Source organism: Schistocerca americana, chromosome X, assembly GCF_021461395.2.
Source record: "Schistocerca americana isolate TAMUIC-IGC-003095 chromosome X, iqSchAmer2.1, whole genome shotgun sequence".
NCBI classification, from domain to species: Eukaryota; Metazoa; Arthropoda; class Insecta; order Orthoptera; family Acrididae; genus Schistocerca; species Schistocerca americana.
In genome coordinates, this window is record NC_060130.1 from 901,136,307 (window position 1) to 901,151,793 (window position 15,487).

At 38.3% G+C, this 15,487-nt stretch overlaps 1 protein-coding gene across 2 annotated transcripts in view; it reads left to right on the forward strand.

Moving 5' to 3' along the window:
* LOC124554852 (microphthalmia-associated transcription factor) overlaps window positions 1–15,487 on the forward strand; it is a 388,895-nt gene that overhangs the window by 151,026 nt on the left and 222,382 nt on the right. For both annotated transcript variants that reach the window (XM_047128519.1, XM_047128518.1), the window contains exon 2: window positions 7,812–8,004. In XM_047128519.1, coding sequence (XP_046984475.1) covers window positions 7,812–8,004 — 193 coding nt within the window. The remainder of the gene's footprint in view (window positions 1–7,811; window positions 8,005–15,487) is intronic.

Here is a 15,487-nt window from a genome sequence, read left to right on the forward strand (position 1 = left end):
TAATGCTAACCGTATACTGCGTGTCCTCTGCTACACATTGTACAGTAGGTCTATGTGAGTGAAGTAAACTCTCAATAACTGCAGACGTCTCAAAGTGATGCACCATAAGCCCTATAATAGTAATGTGGCGTAGGGACTTATGGCTATGTCAGAACAAATGTCTCTCAGATCTCAGTACTACGGGTATTGTGGCTATTCTTCTAGAATGACCCTCCATTTATTGCTGCCGCTCTCTTTACCATCAGGATTCAGTTGGGTGCCATCACATTACACACACAAGTCACTGTAGCTTTTAGTTTACTCGCCGCAGCATTATTACATTCACGGCAATACTCCGAGAGAACTTAATAATCATATTGCTCATATTTTTCTTCAGATCTGATATGCGCAGTGACGCGTAATTTCTACCTACATTACATGTATTATATCACTTGATTGCGTAACACGTAACGCATTCAAACATTTCGTGTATCCAACACCAGAACCGCCCGGGTGTTTGCTTTAACACGCCGCTTCCGGGAGAATGTTTGCCCGATACCATTACTAATCCATCATTTTACTTTTTGGTCCTCGCAGAAATTATTTGGTGCAATAAGCTCTTAACCAGGTGAAGTACTATCTGGGAGGGACAAGGGGAGGGCAGTGGGATAATCTTCCATTGTGGTGCACATATCGGCTACTAGCTTTAAATATACAGAAATGGTAAACAGTACGCACTTCATGAAAGAAAAGTAATAAATCTGCGTCTACATTCATACTCCGCAAGCTACCGTGTGGTGCGTGGCGGAGGGCACCTTGCACCACTTCTAGTCATTTCCTTTCGTGTTCCACTCTTAAACAGATCAAGGGAAAAACAACTGTCTATATGTCTCCGTACGACCCCTAATTTCTCTTATTTTCTTGGTGCTTATGCGGGAAGTACGTGTGTGTGTGTGTGTGGGGGGGGGGGGGGGGGGGGGGGGCAGTAGAATCATTCTGCAGTCAACTTCAGATGCTGGTTCTCAATATTTTCCGCGAAAAGAACGTTCTGTTCCCTCCAGGAATTGCCACTTCAGTTCACGAAACACCTCCTTAATAGTCTCGTGTACCTTGAACCTACCGATAAGAAATCTCGCAGCCCGTCTTTGAATTACTTCGATGTCTTCCTTTAATTTGAGCTCGCGGGGATTCCAAATACTCGAGGAGTACTCAAGAATGGGTTCCAGTAGTGTTCTAAACGCGGTATCCATTACACGAAACTTTCCTGAAATTCTCCCAGTAAACCAAAGTCGACCGTTCGTCTCCCCTGCTGCTTTCCTTACGTGCTCGTTCCATTTCAAATCGTTTTGCAACGTTACGCCTAGATATTTAATCGACGTGACTTTGTGAAGCAGTACACTACTAATACATTACGGGATTTTTTTTCCTACTCATCTGCATTAACTCACATTTTTCTGCATGTAGAGTAAGCTGCCGTTAAACACACCAGATAGTAATTCTGTATCCTCCTGCAGTCACTCAACAACGACGCCTTCCGTTACACGACAGCATCATCAGAAAATTGCTGCTTACCCCGTCCGTCAGATCATTTACTTATATAGAGAACAACAGCGCTCCTATCACACTTCCCTGGGGCACTCCTGACTATAGCCTTGTCGCCCATGACTACAATATGAGTGAGAAACAGTTGGAATCAATCAACTCATATAAATATCTGGGTGTATACGATACTTTAAAACTTCTTATGTTGAAACAGTTCTTAATTATTTCCACTCAAATATATGAAATCTTGGCTGTGGCGACACTGATCTGTAGCGTAGCACGAGATAGAGGTTAGATTGGAAAGTGTCAGTTTGGTCTACATCTACATCCACATTTATACTCCGGAATCCACCCAACGGTGTGTGGCGGATGGCACTTTACGTGCCACTGTCATTAGTTCCCTTTCCCGTTCCAGTCGCGTATGGGAAGAACGACTGCCGGAAAGCCTCAGTGCACGCTCGAATCTCTCTAATTTTACATTCGTGATCTCCTCGGGAGGTATAAGTTGAAGGAAGCAATATATTCGATACATCATCCAGAAACGCACCCTCTCGAAACCCGGAAAGCAAGCTACACCGCGATGCAGAGCGCCTCTCTTGCAGGGTCTGCCACTTGAGTTTGCTAAACATCTCCGTAACGCTATCACGCTTACCAAATAACCCTGTGACGAAACGCGTCGCTCTTCTTTGGATCCTCTCTATCTCCTCTGTCAACCCGACCTGGTACGGATCCCACACTGATGAGCAATACTCAAGTATAGGTCGAACGAGTGTTTTGTTAGCCACCTCCTTTGTTGAAGGGCCCTATTTTCTAAGGACTCTCCCAATGAATCTCAACCTGGCACCCACCTTACCAACAATTAATTTTATATGATCATTCCACTTCAAATCGTTCCGTACGCATACTCCCAGATATTTTACAGAAGTAACTGCTACCAGTGTTTGTTCCGCTATTATATAATCATACAATAAAGGATCCTTCTTTCTATGTATTCGCAATACATAACATTTGTCTGTGTTAAGAGTCAATTGCCACTCCCTGCACCAGGTGCCTATCCGCCGCAGATCTTCCTGCATTTGGCTGCAATTTTCTAATGCCGCAACTTCTGTGTATACTACAGCATCATCCGCGAAAAGCCGCATGGAACTTCGGACACTATCTACTAGGTCATTTATACATATTGTGAAAAGCGATGGTCCCATAACACTCCCCTGTGGCACGCCAGAGGTTCCTTTAACGTCTGTAGACGTCTCGCCATTGAGAACAACATGCTGTGTTCTGTCTGCCAAAAACTCTTCAATCCAGCCACACAGCTGGTCTGATATTTCGTAGGCTCTTACTTTCCTTTATCAGGCGACAGTGCGGAACTGTATCGAACGCCTGCCGAAGTCAAGGAAAATGGCATCTACCTGGGCCTGTATTTAATATTTTCTGGGTCTCATGAACAAATAAAGCGAGTTGGGTCTCACACGATCGCTGTCTCCGGAATCCATGTCGTGAATTGGTTAGGCAAAAGAATATGAACAAGAAGTTTTTGTGTCTGGCAACACATTGATTGGTGGCTGAGACTGAGAGGTCTGCTGATAGCGCACCTCTACTTGGCCCCTATGCGATCGGTGAAGTTGGCTGATTTCGTGCCGCACTGCAATGTTTACGGTCGCTGCGAGCGTTAAGCTAGTTGACAGTATTGTAACAATAAGCAGCCGTTCTGAATATAGTGTAGACCCATGTGCGGTGTTGTGCGTAGTGATACTATTATTTACAGAAATGAACGAGAAGACTGTACCTTGTCCCTGTGGCGACTCTCAACTGTCGTGTTACTTGTTCGATGCATTAACCTATTACACGTTCATTCCTTTTATAAGCTGTAAGCTGGCTGCTCTGGCAGGAGGGGGAAGAGCTTGCCTCAGCAGCCAATGAGCTACGAGACGATCACAAGGTTCCGCTCGTAGAATCCTCCGCCCTTGTTCTATGTTCCTTGCCCCCCCCCCCCCCCCCAGGAGCCGAGGAAAAGTGTGCGATCAGTACATTAGGCTGGAAGATTATAGCTTTATTTTGTGCAAGCGCTATCAGCAGGTTGAAAATACAAATTTCAATAATTGCGCCAGCTATGGATTGTAATGGGCAGTCCAAATAGCTGTCTAGTTTCCTACGTGTTTATGTCTATTTACCCCATCAATACAATTTGATTGCGCATGACCCCTTGAAATACGAGTTTGTTGTCATGTTAAAAACTAATATTTACGTTTCCAACGATCGGAACCAAAACATCTTTAATACTTCGTTGGATACTCAAATTAGTGTAGCTCCGCCATCTTAATTCCCATCATCGCGCGCGGCAGTCGTTACCAAAGTTGGCGACAAGATAAATGGGTAGGTGTTCCCTCATATCCGTCTGCGTTTTTCCCGAGATACATAACTACGGACCTATTTTACTGCTGACATTTCCTGAAATTTTTGAAAAGGTGATCTATTATAGAATAGTATCTCACCTGAGCAACATTACTATCCTCAGCAAATCACAGTATGGATTTCAGAAGAGTTGCTCTGCTGAGAAAAACCATTTACAAGTTCGTTTACCAAATTTTGCAAGCATCAAATAATTGGTATTTTCTGCGACCTTTGTAATGCATTTGACTGTGTGAATCACAGTATTTTCCTAGATAAATTGACGTTTTATGGGATTGATGGTATAGCCAACCAGTGGATAATGTCATATCTGACCAAAAGAATGCAGTAAGTCGAGCTTAGTAATTCAACCAGCATAGTCAGAGACATTGCTCGGAGTGGGGAGAAATCATGTATGGTGTTCTTCAAGGCTCAATCTTAAGTCTAATATTGCACCTTATAATGCAAATGATCTTCTGTCTAATATACAGCAAGCAGAATTAGTTCGTCTTGCGTATGACATTAGTATTGTACTCAGTCAGAACATACATGCATCAACAGAAGAAATGGTAAACAATGTTCCTAAAACTATGATTGTTTGGCTTACTGCAAATGGTCTCACCCTCAGTTTTAAAAAGACCCAACATATTCAGTTCTGCACATCTAGGGCTGCTACACCAATAAGTATAACACATGACGAGGAAAAGATAAATACGGTGAAAGCTCAAAAATTGTTAGATGTCTGTATTGATGAGAATTTTAACTGGAAAAGGCACTTGTAAAACTACTTAGTTAAGCCACATTTGTACTTCGAACAAATGAAAATCTTGGGAAGAGACAAACCAGTAAGTTGAAATACTTCGCATATTTTCAATCAATAATGTCATATTGAATAATGTTCTAGGGTAACTCATCTTCGAGAAAGAAAGTCTTCATTGCTCAAAAACATGCTGTAAGAATAATATGTAGTACTTACCCACGATCATACTGTAAGCATCTGTTTAAGGAGTTGGACATTATGATTTATGGTTCACAATATACCTCATTAAGTTTGTTGTAAATAATCCAGTGCAGTTCAGAAGGAACAATGATACACATAAGCAGAATACCAGAAAGAAAAATGACATTTATTTCTCCACACTAAGGTTGACTTGAGCACAAAAAGGGGTGCACAATGCTAAAACAAAATTTTTTGATCACTTACCCGAGTATGTAAAATGTCTGACAGACAGCAAAGTAAAATTTGAAAACAAAGTGAAAAACTTTCTCTTTGACAACTCCTATTGCATAGAAGGATTTCTATTATTGTAATGTGTGAAAGGTGGTGGGTAGGAATTACTAACTCAAATCCAATATAAAAAGAACACTGACAAACCAACCTTTTAAATGATCAGCGTGTAGCCATATTTACAAATTAAATTGTGATGTGAATGTAAAGTGACTTATTCCACATTGTTATAATTTATAATGGGAAGTGAAAATAACTAACGACTATCAACTGATGCATCATTTCCAGTCTTTATTTACTCTGTGTTAGGATTTGCTTCAAGTAAGGGCAAGGAATGTTTCTCAAAAATCAAACAATAACAGACAGATGGCATTATAGTTAAAGTACATACTGCTATTAAATGAAGAGAAAGTTACCCACTACCATGCCAACACGAGCATGAAGAGTATTTGATGAAAGTGGAGTGCGTGGATTAAATTACATGAAGAAATGCAAGTGTGTGGATTAAATTACATCAAGAAGTGCAACAGCCATCGAGTTTGGCTGCATTAAGCAACAATGGGTCACACTGAAGTTCATCTAGCAGCCCATATAGATTTTACAAGCCATCAGAAGATTTTTAAGATGTAAAATGTTATCAGTAACAAATATACTATGGCAAGAGTGTTTCCAATACACTTGCTCACATTGGATACACAATAGAAGAATAGTTAACATGAGAGTTTCTGGGTGTGGTACTGCATCATATTGTAAATAACTGTGATGAAACTAACATCTCAGTCACAGTAACTGCAGTCGAAACATTGGTTTCATCAGTGATTATTATTTATAATGTGATGTGGTACCATGCCCAGAAAACTTTCATGCTGACTGACTCTGGCCACAGAAGCCTACATAGTTATAATTGCAGAGTAGTTTGTCAGCTACTCCCAAATCAGACCAGAGTTCAAGTTTCCATTGCTATTGATCAGACACAGAGATGTTGTCTTCTCAGTGACATCAGTTGAACTTCTCCATGTGATACCTATGCTGGTAGTATCACCTCAGTTCACCTAGCTATAGTTTAGCCTATTACACTCCTTGCCACTTAATGCAATATGGCAGGGAAGATGATTTCGTGAAGGAGACTGGTGATTTTGATCTCTGTCTACTAATTGTGGAATTACTCTTCTTACTTCCATTAGATATTAGGGTATTACTTCTACTGGCAGTATAAGGAAGTCATTGAAGTAGATGATGAGCACCTGCCTCATTTGTTTTAGGCCCTTGCAGTAGCCTTCTTACATTTCACTGTGGCATTCTCCAACCCACAACATCAGAAGAGCATGTGGCTGAAAGAGCTGTTGATGACTATCCTTGTCCTTAAAGTTTTATTTGCTGTCAGTAACTGTGTAAGGTTTTGTTTTTCAAAATTTACAAATTCTAACTTTGAGGACAATTAAGCTGTTAAAAGATCAGTTTAAAAGGAGCCTGAAAGACTTACTAGTGGCCAACTCCTTCTAAACAAATGATGTATTGTATATATTCATACTATTAGTATTGTTATTTCAGCTTAAAAAAAAATGACATGTTCCACATCCATGAGGATCTCCTCAGCACGGATCTATGGAATGAAAAACTAATCTAATCTATAAAGGACAGCCACACATGATGCCATGCAATGTGCTGTTCAGAAGAGATCTCCACCCCCTCATATTCTTACAGATTTATGGACAGCCCTGCAGGATTCATTGTGTCTATTCCCTCCAGTACTACTTCAGACATTGGACACATCCATGCCACGTCGTGTTTCAGCACTTCTGCGTGCTCGTGGGGGCCCTACATGCTATTAGGCTGGTGTATCAGTTTATTGGGCTCTTCAGTGTAGAACTGTGTGTACGTGGAAAATACGGAGTAAAAAGGGGTACTCAGAAATGCGTTATTTTGTACTTTGGAAAAGGAATATTTAATATCTCTGAAGAGTGCTTAGATGTTCAATAGAGTATCAGGTCCTACGTCCACACATTCTACCCAAAAGTTACCTCGATGTGGGGGGGACCTTCAGAGTAAATGTCAGCTTATGGTAAAGCCTGTTTAGACAAAATATACTCAATACCTTGAGATCAGTGTGACAGTTCATGTGTGAAAAATCTACATTTTAGTCAAGAAATGTGAAAGTAGGCCCTTATTTGTTGTGATGAATATAAATAATCAATGAAAATCTAAATGAAAAATAATGAAAATTAACAAGTTGGCTAAGGTAAGATAGTCTTTGCAGATTAGGAGGCCACATTCAGTGTCTGAATGAGTAAATGGTATGAGGTACAGTATCATAAGTTCTGTAATTTTTCTCAAGGCTTTGCTGTGAAGAAACAGCCATTGTGTGGCTAGTCTCCTCTTTAGTGTAATACACTGACTGTTTCTTGTATCTTATATTATTGTATTAAGGAGTAAAGTGAAGGGTGTATGTTATAAACAAGAGAAAAGAATAATGATTTTATAAACCTAGAGAAATTTGTAAGTAGATTTTTTTAAATATGCCTAAGGTACTAGTTTGAGTGTCACACTTGATCTTTGAGGAAACATTGTTTTGTATTGTTTCTCTTTTTAACTACATGTAGAGTTTACACTAGATTTGCTATGCCACATACTATGTTATGGTCTAAATGGTATTTTTTTCTTGTGCAAATTGCAGTCCACCGACATTTAAAACTGTGACCCCTACATCCCGTACACAGCTGAAGCTTCAGTTGATGAGGGAGAAGTGGCAGGAGGAGGAGAGGAGAGAGGCCGAGAAGCAGGCTCAGCAGCAAAGTGCTTCAACATCTATTAAAGTTCCAGTCAACATTCACAGCTTTGGTATTGACGTACCGCCACAAGTGCTACAGGTAATTGTTATGGGCATTTCAGAAGTATGTGCAGAGACAGTATTGATTATATTTAATTTTAAATATAATTTTTAAGGCACAAAAGTAAATACTTACCATTTGCCATAGCTATACGACTTCCTTTTTTTTCTGAACTATGGCGCACAGACCTTACAATGGCTTCTCATACCATGATATGCAGTTGCTTTTGTTAAATGTTGGCACTGAACAGGATATAAAATGTGATACACATTAGTTCAAAATTAATTATTTTAGCAGGCTCCTCAAACACGTTAAATGGAGTGGTGTTTACAGTCCACATGGTGTGAATAAAAAATGCAACACTTTTATTAATGATGTCCTTACTTTCTTTTTAAACTGTTTTCCCCAGAATTAACCCAGGTTACTCCAGAGTCTACAAAGAAGCCGTGGATTATTCGAGAAGTAAAGGTACCTTTTAAAACCAAAAGGAAACTACTTATCACTCAGAAACTGGTCTGATGTTTGGTATAGCTCATTACAGGATATACTGCCAAGTATTAAAGATAGTAATATGGCAATCAAAGTAAATACAATATAGGAAAAAGGATAATTGCATCAGATAACAAAATAGTGATAGGTTGGGGTATAGTGAAGGAGGAGACTGGTAGATCAGACATTAAGATGAGCAGATAGCATTAAGAATAAATAATATATTGGGAACATGTATACTGTGTTGCAGAGCTTTTTAATAAGCATTTCATAACTGTGACTAAAAAGTAGGTAATGTTAGATTAGATTAGTACTTGTTCCATTGATCATGAATACAACACTTCGTAATGATGTGGAATGTGTCAGGTTAATAAAAGGTGTCTATACAAGATATTACATTACACAAAATATTACATGACACTTAATATTTTTAATTTTTTTTTTTGGGGGGGGGGGGGGGGTGGGGGGGGGGTGTTGGGGAAATTACCCACTTACTACATCCAAAAATTCATCTAATGAGTAGAAGCAGTTGCCATTAAGAAATTCTTTTAATTTCCTTTTAAATGCTATATGGCTATCTGTCAGATTTTCGATCTATTAAGTAAGTGACCAAAGACTTTTGAGGCAGCATAATTTACCCCCTTCTGAGCCAAAGTTAGATTTAACCTTGAGTAGTGAAGATCATCCTTTCTCCTAGTGTTGTAGCCATGTACACTGCTATTACTTTTGAATTCGTTCAGATTGTTAGTAACAAATTTCATAAGTGAATATAAATATTGTGAGGCTACAGTGAAGATCTCTAGCTCTTTAAATGAGTGTCTGCACGATGATCTTGGATGAGCTCCAGCAATTATTCTGATTACACACTTTTGTGCAATGAACACTCTTTTACTCAATGGTGAGTTATCCCGGAATATGATGCCATACGAAAGCAGAGAATGAAAATAGGCATGGTAAGCTAATTTACTCAGATGTATATTGCCAAAATTTGCAATGACCCTAATAGCCTAAGTAGCTGAACTCAAACATTTCAACAGATCCTCAGTGTGTTTTTTCCAGTTCAACCCCTCGTCAATGGATACACACCTAGAAATGTTGAATATTCTACCGATTTCTGATTGAAGTCTATGTTTATTAATAGTGTCATTCCATTTACTGTGTGGAACTGTATATACTGTGTTTCGTCAAAGTTTAATGAGAGCCCATTTGTAGGGAACCACTTAATGATTTTCTGAAAAACATCGTTTACAATTTCACCAGTTAATTCTTGTCTGTTGGGTGTGATAGCTATACTAGTATCATTGGCAAAAAGTACCAGCTTTGCATCTTCGTAAATATAGAATGGCAAATCATTAATATATATTAAGAACAGCAGAGGACCCAAGACCGAACCTTGTGGCACATACCACAGTACTTGAGCTTATCTAGAAGTATTCCATGATTTACACAATCAAAAGCCTTTGGTAGATCACAAAAAATCCCAACGGGTGACTTCCGGTTACTCAGAGCATTTAATATTTCATTAGTGAAAGTATATATAGCATTTTCCGTTGAAAAACCCTTCTGAAAACCAAACCTGACATTTTGTTAAAACTTTATTTTTACAAAGGTGTGAAGTTACTCTACAATACATTACTTTGTCAGGTTCAGTAGATGCTGTCGTGGAATATATCAGATCAGTCCTTACAGTTAACTTCAGCAATATGAATATGACCCCCATTACACCAGTAGAAGTAATATCCAACCTAAAATCTTTAAAATCGAGTGAATCTGTTGATTATGATAAAGTATCAATAAAGCGAATTAAAGAGTGTGCTTCTGAGTTTAATAAAATATTAAGTTTTCTGTGTAGCCAGTTTTTATTGGTGGATATTTCCGGAATGGCTGAAATGTGCTGAAGTTAAGTCTTCATTTAAGAAAGGAGGTAAAGGAATACTGTCAAATTTCCATCCAATTTCAGTTTTGCCAATATTCTCAAAACTTTTAGAAAAGATAATATGCAATCGGCTTCTTAACCATTTGATAACAAATAATATATTAGTGAAGTCACAGTTTGGATTTCTAAAGGGTTCTGATATTAAGAAGGCTATCTACACTACACATAAAGCAAGAATGTTCCTAATCTAGTAGAAAATACATTATAGGCTACTGGTGTATTTTGCGATCTTTCAAAGGAATCTTGGCATACTAGAATATTATTGTGCAACAGGAAATGCTACAAAATGATTCAGATCTTATGTCTATGATGGGAAACAAGGGCTTTCAATAGGAAAGAGACATGCATTAATATATGAGGCATCATCCAACTTGGAACTAATTGGGTCACCACACACATCTTAGACCCTGTACTTTTTTTCTTCTGTATATCAATGATGTTTCATCTGTAACATTACCAGATACCCATTTTGTTTTGTTGGCAGTAGATGCAAACACTGCAATGAATAGAAAATCAAATATAGTCTTGGAAAGATAAGTTAATGAAATTTTCGTGGGCATTAGCAAATGGTTCCTACACAATTCTTCATCACTAAACTTTGATAAAACTCACTACATGCAATTCAGAACTTTCAAGAGGTTTCCTTCCAGTATATACGTAAAATATGATGATAAAGAGATAGGAGAAGTTAAAGTGTTAAATTCTTGGAATTTCAGCTTGGTAATATCTTCAACTGGGAGAAGCATACTGCAAAACTACTGAAATGCCTAAAAAAAAATCTCTATTTGCAGTGTGAATGCTGTCAAACATCGATAGAATAAAAATGAAAAAACTTACATACTTTGCTTTCTCTCATTCCATAATGTGATACATGGATTTTTTTAAGGGGAAGCTAAAGTTTTCAGAGCTCAAAAGTATGTAATATTAAGAATCATGAGTGTTGTGAACTCAAGAATATTCTGCAGAGACCTGTTTAGTGATACTAACTACTGCTTCCCATTTATTCTTCTTCTTCCTGGCCCTGCAGCCTATGATAGGCCTCTGCCTGCTCTAGGATATCATTAGATCCATCCCTGTCCAGCATCTTGCGTCTACATCTGTGACAACAATATTTTGTAGATCTTATTGCACATCATCTGGGTACTGAAGTCGTGATGTTCCCGTGCTTCTTTGTCCCACTGGGTTTTGTAGCAGCACTGTTTTTTTTTTAAGCTTTGATAAGACAGGGATGGTGAAGGAAATAAGCTGTGTAAAACATATATCTGAATGGCTGAATATGAAATTTAACCTGAGTTCTCATGAATTAAGTGCTGCTGCACATGGGGCACAAAAGTTGAGGTGCCATCTACTAATCATACCAAAATTGCTCCACAAATTCAGTGGTGTTTCTTTCATTCTTCCAATAATTCTTTCAAAGCACTCTTTTTCTCCTTATGAGCTTATACAAAGACTTTACAATTTTTTTCTGAATCTTCTAGCCTGTCAATCTCAATCTTCTTTCAACTGCTTATTCTAAACAGTCTTTCAGTAAGTGTGTTTTTTCCATATGTTGAACATTTAACTGTCCAAAGATTTTAAAATGTCTCTTGTGTACAGTATAGATTAATGATGGCATAGGCTCAGTCGTAGGTAAGGCAGGAGGTAGACTTCAGTTCTTTGGCAGAATACTAGGAAAATGCAGTCTGCATAATAGACTGCTTACAGATTACTTGTGCATCCCATCTTATGCTATCAAAACTGCTGACAGAGAGAAATGTTTGTGTGACATTATTTTGAATGTCTTGTATGAAAATTACTTCGAACAGATATTTAGAGAACCAACTCAAGAAGGTAAAGAGCACCTAGCAACAAATGGACCTGAAGTTATTGAATCGGTTAACATAGAGAAAGGTAATAGTGATCATGAGACTGTGATACCAACTATGACTACTGGTATTACAAGGAATGTTCAGAAATGTAGGAAAATATTTTTGTTTAACAAGGATGACAGGATACAAATTGTGGAGTGTCTGAGTAGTCAGCATCAAATATTCAGTGCTGGGGATGAGGACGTGGAGCACAAATGCAAAAAATTCAAAAGCATTGTTCAGTATGCCTTAGACAAGTATGTTCTGAACAAGGTCTTAAGGAGTGGGAAAGACACCTTGTGGTTTAATAGCCTTGTTAGAAATCTGCTACAAAAAGAAAGAGAGCTTCAGCACAGATTCATAAGAAGTCAAAACCTAGTTGACAAACAAAAGCTGAATGAAGCAAAAATAAGCGTAACAACAGTAATGAGAGAAGCGTTCAGTGACTTTAAAAGTAAATTTTTGTCAACTGATTTGAGTAAAAACCCCAAGAAGTTTTGGTCTTATGTAAAATCAGTAAGTGGTTCAAAATCCTCTATTCATTTATTCAGTACTGGCACCGAAACAGAAAGAGACAGAGAGAAGGCTGAAATGCTGAATTCAGTCATTTGAAATTGTTTCACTGTGGAAGATTGTATCCCGGTCCCTCCTTTCAGTCATTGTATGAACACTGAATTGGCAGATAGGGAGATAACTGATTTCAGAATAGGAGAGAAACTACAATCACTTAGTAGTGAAAAGACATCAGGACCAGATCAGGTATGCATAAGATCCTACAAAGGTTACGTGAAATAACTTGTTCCCCTTGTAGCAGCAGTTTATTGTAAATTGCTAGAGCAGTGAAGGGTACCTAACAACTGGAAAAAAGTGCAGGTGATTCCCATTTTCAAGAAGGGTTGTAGGACAGAGGTACATAATTACAGGTCTACATCATTGATGTCAATCTGTTGTAGAATTATGGAACATGTTTTATGCCCAAGAATTATGATGTGTTTGGAGAACTAAGATCTCCTTTTTAAAAATCAATATGGATTCTGAGAGAAGATATCTTGCAAAACTTATCTAGCTCTGTTCCTCCATGAGGTCCATTCACTCAGTTTGATGCCACGTTCCTTGACTTCAGGAAGGCACTTGATACTGTTCTGCATTGCTGTTTGGTGAAAAAAATATAAGCTTGCGAAGTATCAGATCAGATTAGTGACTGGATTCAAGCCTTCCTTGCAGACAGAACTCAACACGTTGGTCTTAATGGAATAAAATCAACAGTTGCAGAAGAAATTGCCAGAGGGCCTCAAGGAAGTGTGATAGGATCATTATTGTTTACAATGCACATAAAAGATCTAGTAGAAACTATGGGAAGCTCTTTAAGACTGTCCATCTATAAGAAAGTAGCAATACCAGAAGACAGCATCAATTTGCAGAATGACCTGCAGAAGATTGAAGAATGTGCAGGCTCTGACTGTTGATCATGAATGTAAATAAATGTAACATACTGCGCATATACAGGAAAAGGAATCCACTGCTGCACGACTCCACTATTGATTATAAATTGCTGGAAACAGTATCTACCATAAACTATCTTGGAGTATTTATGCAGAGTGACCCTAAGTGGAATGACCACGTGAAACAAGTAGTAGGAAAGTCAGATGCCAGACTGAGATTCATAGGTAGAATCTTAAGGAACTATAGCTCATCCATGAAGGAAGTATCTTAAAAGGTGCTTGTTCAACCAATTCTTGAGTATTGCTCACCAATCTGGGACCCTTACCATGTAAGACTGATAAGAGGCTGAGAACACCCAATGAAGAGTGCCATGTTTCTCACAGGATTGTTTACCTGGTGTAAGTTCTTTAAAAAGATGCTCTACCAACTCCAGTAGCAGATGTTACATGAGAGGCATTGTGCATCACAGAGAGATTTAGTATAGAAATTTCAAGTGAGCGCTTTCCGGGAAGAGTCTGACAACATATTATTTTCTTCCACATACAACTCACGGAATGACCACGAGCAGAAAATCTGAGAAATTAGAGTTGATACAGAGGCTTACTGACAATCATCTCTCCCATGCACCACTCACAAGTGGAACAGGGAAGGGGTCATCAGTTAGTGGTACCAGAAGTACCCTCCACTACACACTGTTAGTTGGCTTGCAGAGTATAATGTAGCTGAGGGATCTTGAACACATACGAAGAAGGGTGGCATGAATGGTCAGATTCATTTGTCACGAAAGAGAATCACAGGAATATTGAAAAATCTTAATTGGCATTCATAAAGATAATGAAAATTATGCCACCAAAGGCTACTTACAAAATTTTAAGAACCCATTTTGAGTGTTCTTCAGTTCCCATTGTATTGTCCTCATAGGTGGCATGCAGACAAAATTAAACTAATTAAAGCACACACAGTCACTCTTCGCAGTTCACAGTGATTTACAGAGTATGTATGTTAATGTATAACCAAACAAAGTAGGATAAACAGAGTATGAGAAATCAGTTCTGTCTGTGATGAAGCTTACATCTTCCAGTTATCCATGTTGCAGGTTCCATGCCATTACACTTGCATATGAAATGAGTCTGTGTCCAGCGAGTTCCTTTTGGATAATTTACTACTTGTCTCATGGCATCTGATTGAGTCAACAGTACTGTTGATAGTGGAAGGCAGAGAGCTGGATTAAATTGTCAATATGGTGCACAGTTTTAATTAGTTTGGTATTTTCAGTAGTGTAAAATGCTTGCCTTGGGTTCTTAGGGAATTCAGTTTTGCTCTAGATATGATTTGAGTTGTCATGCTGTAGATATGTCAGGATCTACAATGAAACATTTTTGTAAGTTGTGATACAAAATTATTACATTGTTTCACATACATTATTGTGATACAACTGTACAATACTCATACTGGTTTACAGTCTACAGAAAAATATGAAATTCCTTTCTTCAAACTGTGAAATTGTCATACATGAATTCTTCAATGTAATAATAGCAATTTTCCACTAGTAAAGTAAAGAGCAACCTTTTCATAGAATCAAGCTCTAGAGTGAATGTATTCCTACCATTTAGTTGATGGTAAATTTTTAACCTCATACGTACAGCTGCTTGGCCATAGCGTTTTAATGGGTATGTAAGAAGTTTAAAGTTCTGTATATATATATTCCACAAGCCACCTTAAGTTGTGTTGTAGAGGATACTGTGTGTACTACATCATCTCCCCACCTTTCCTGTTCATTGTGAAAGGTGATTGGGAAGGACAATTG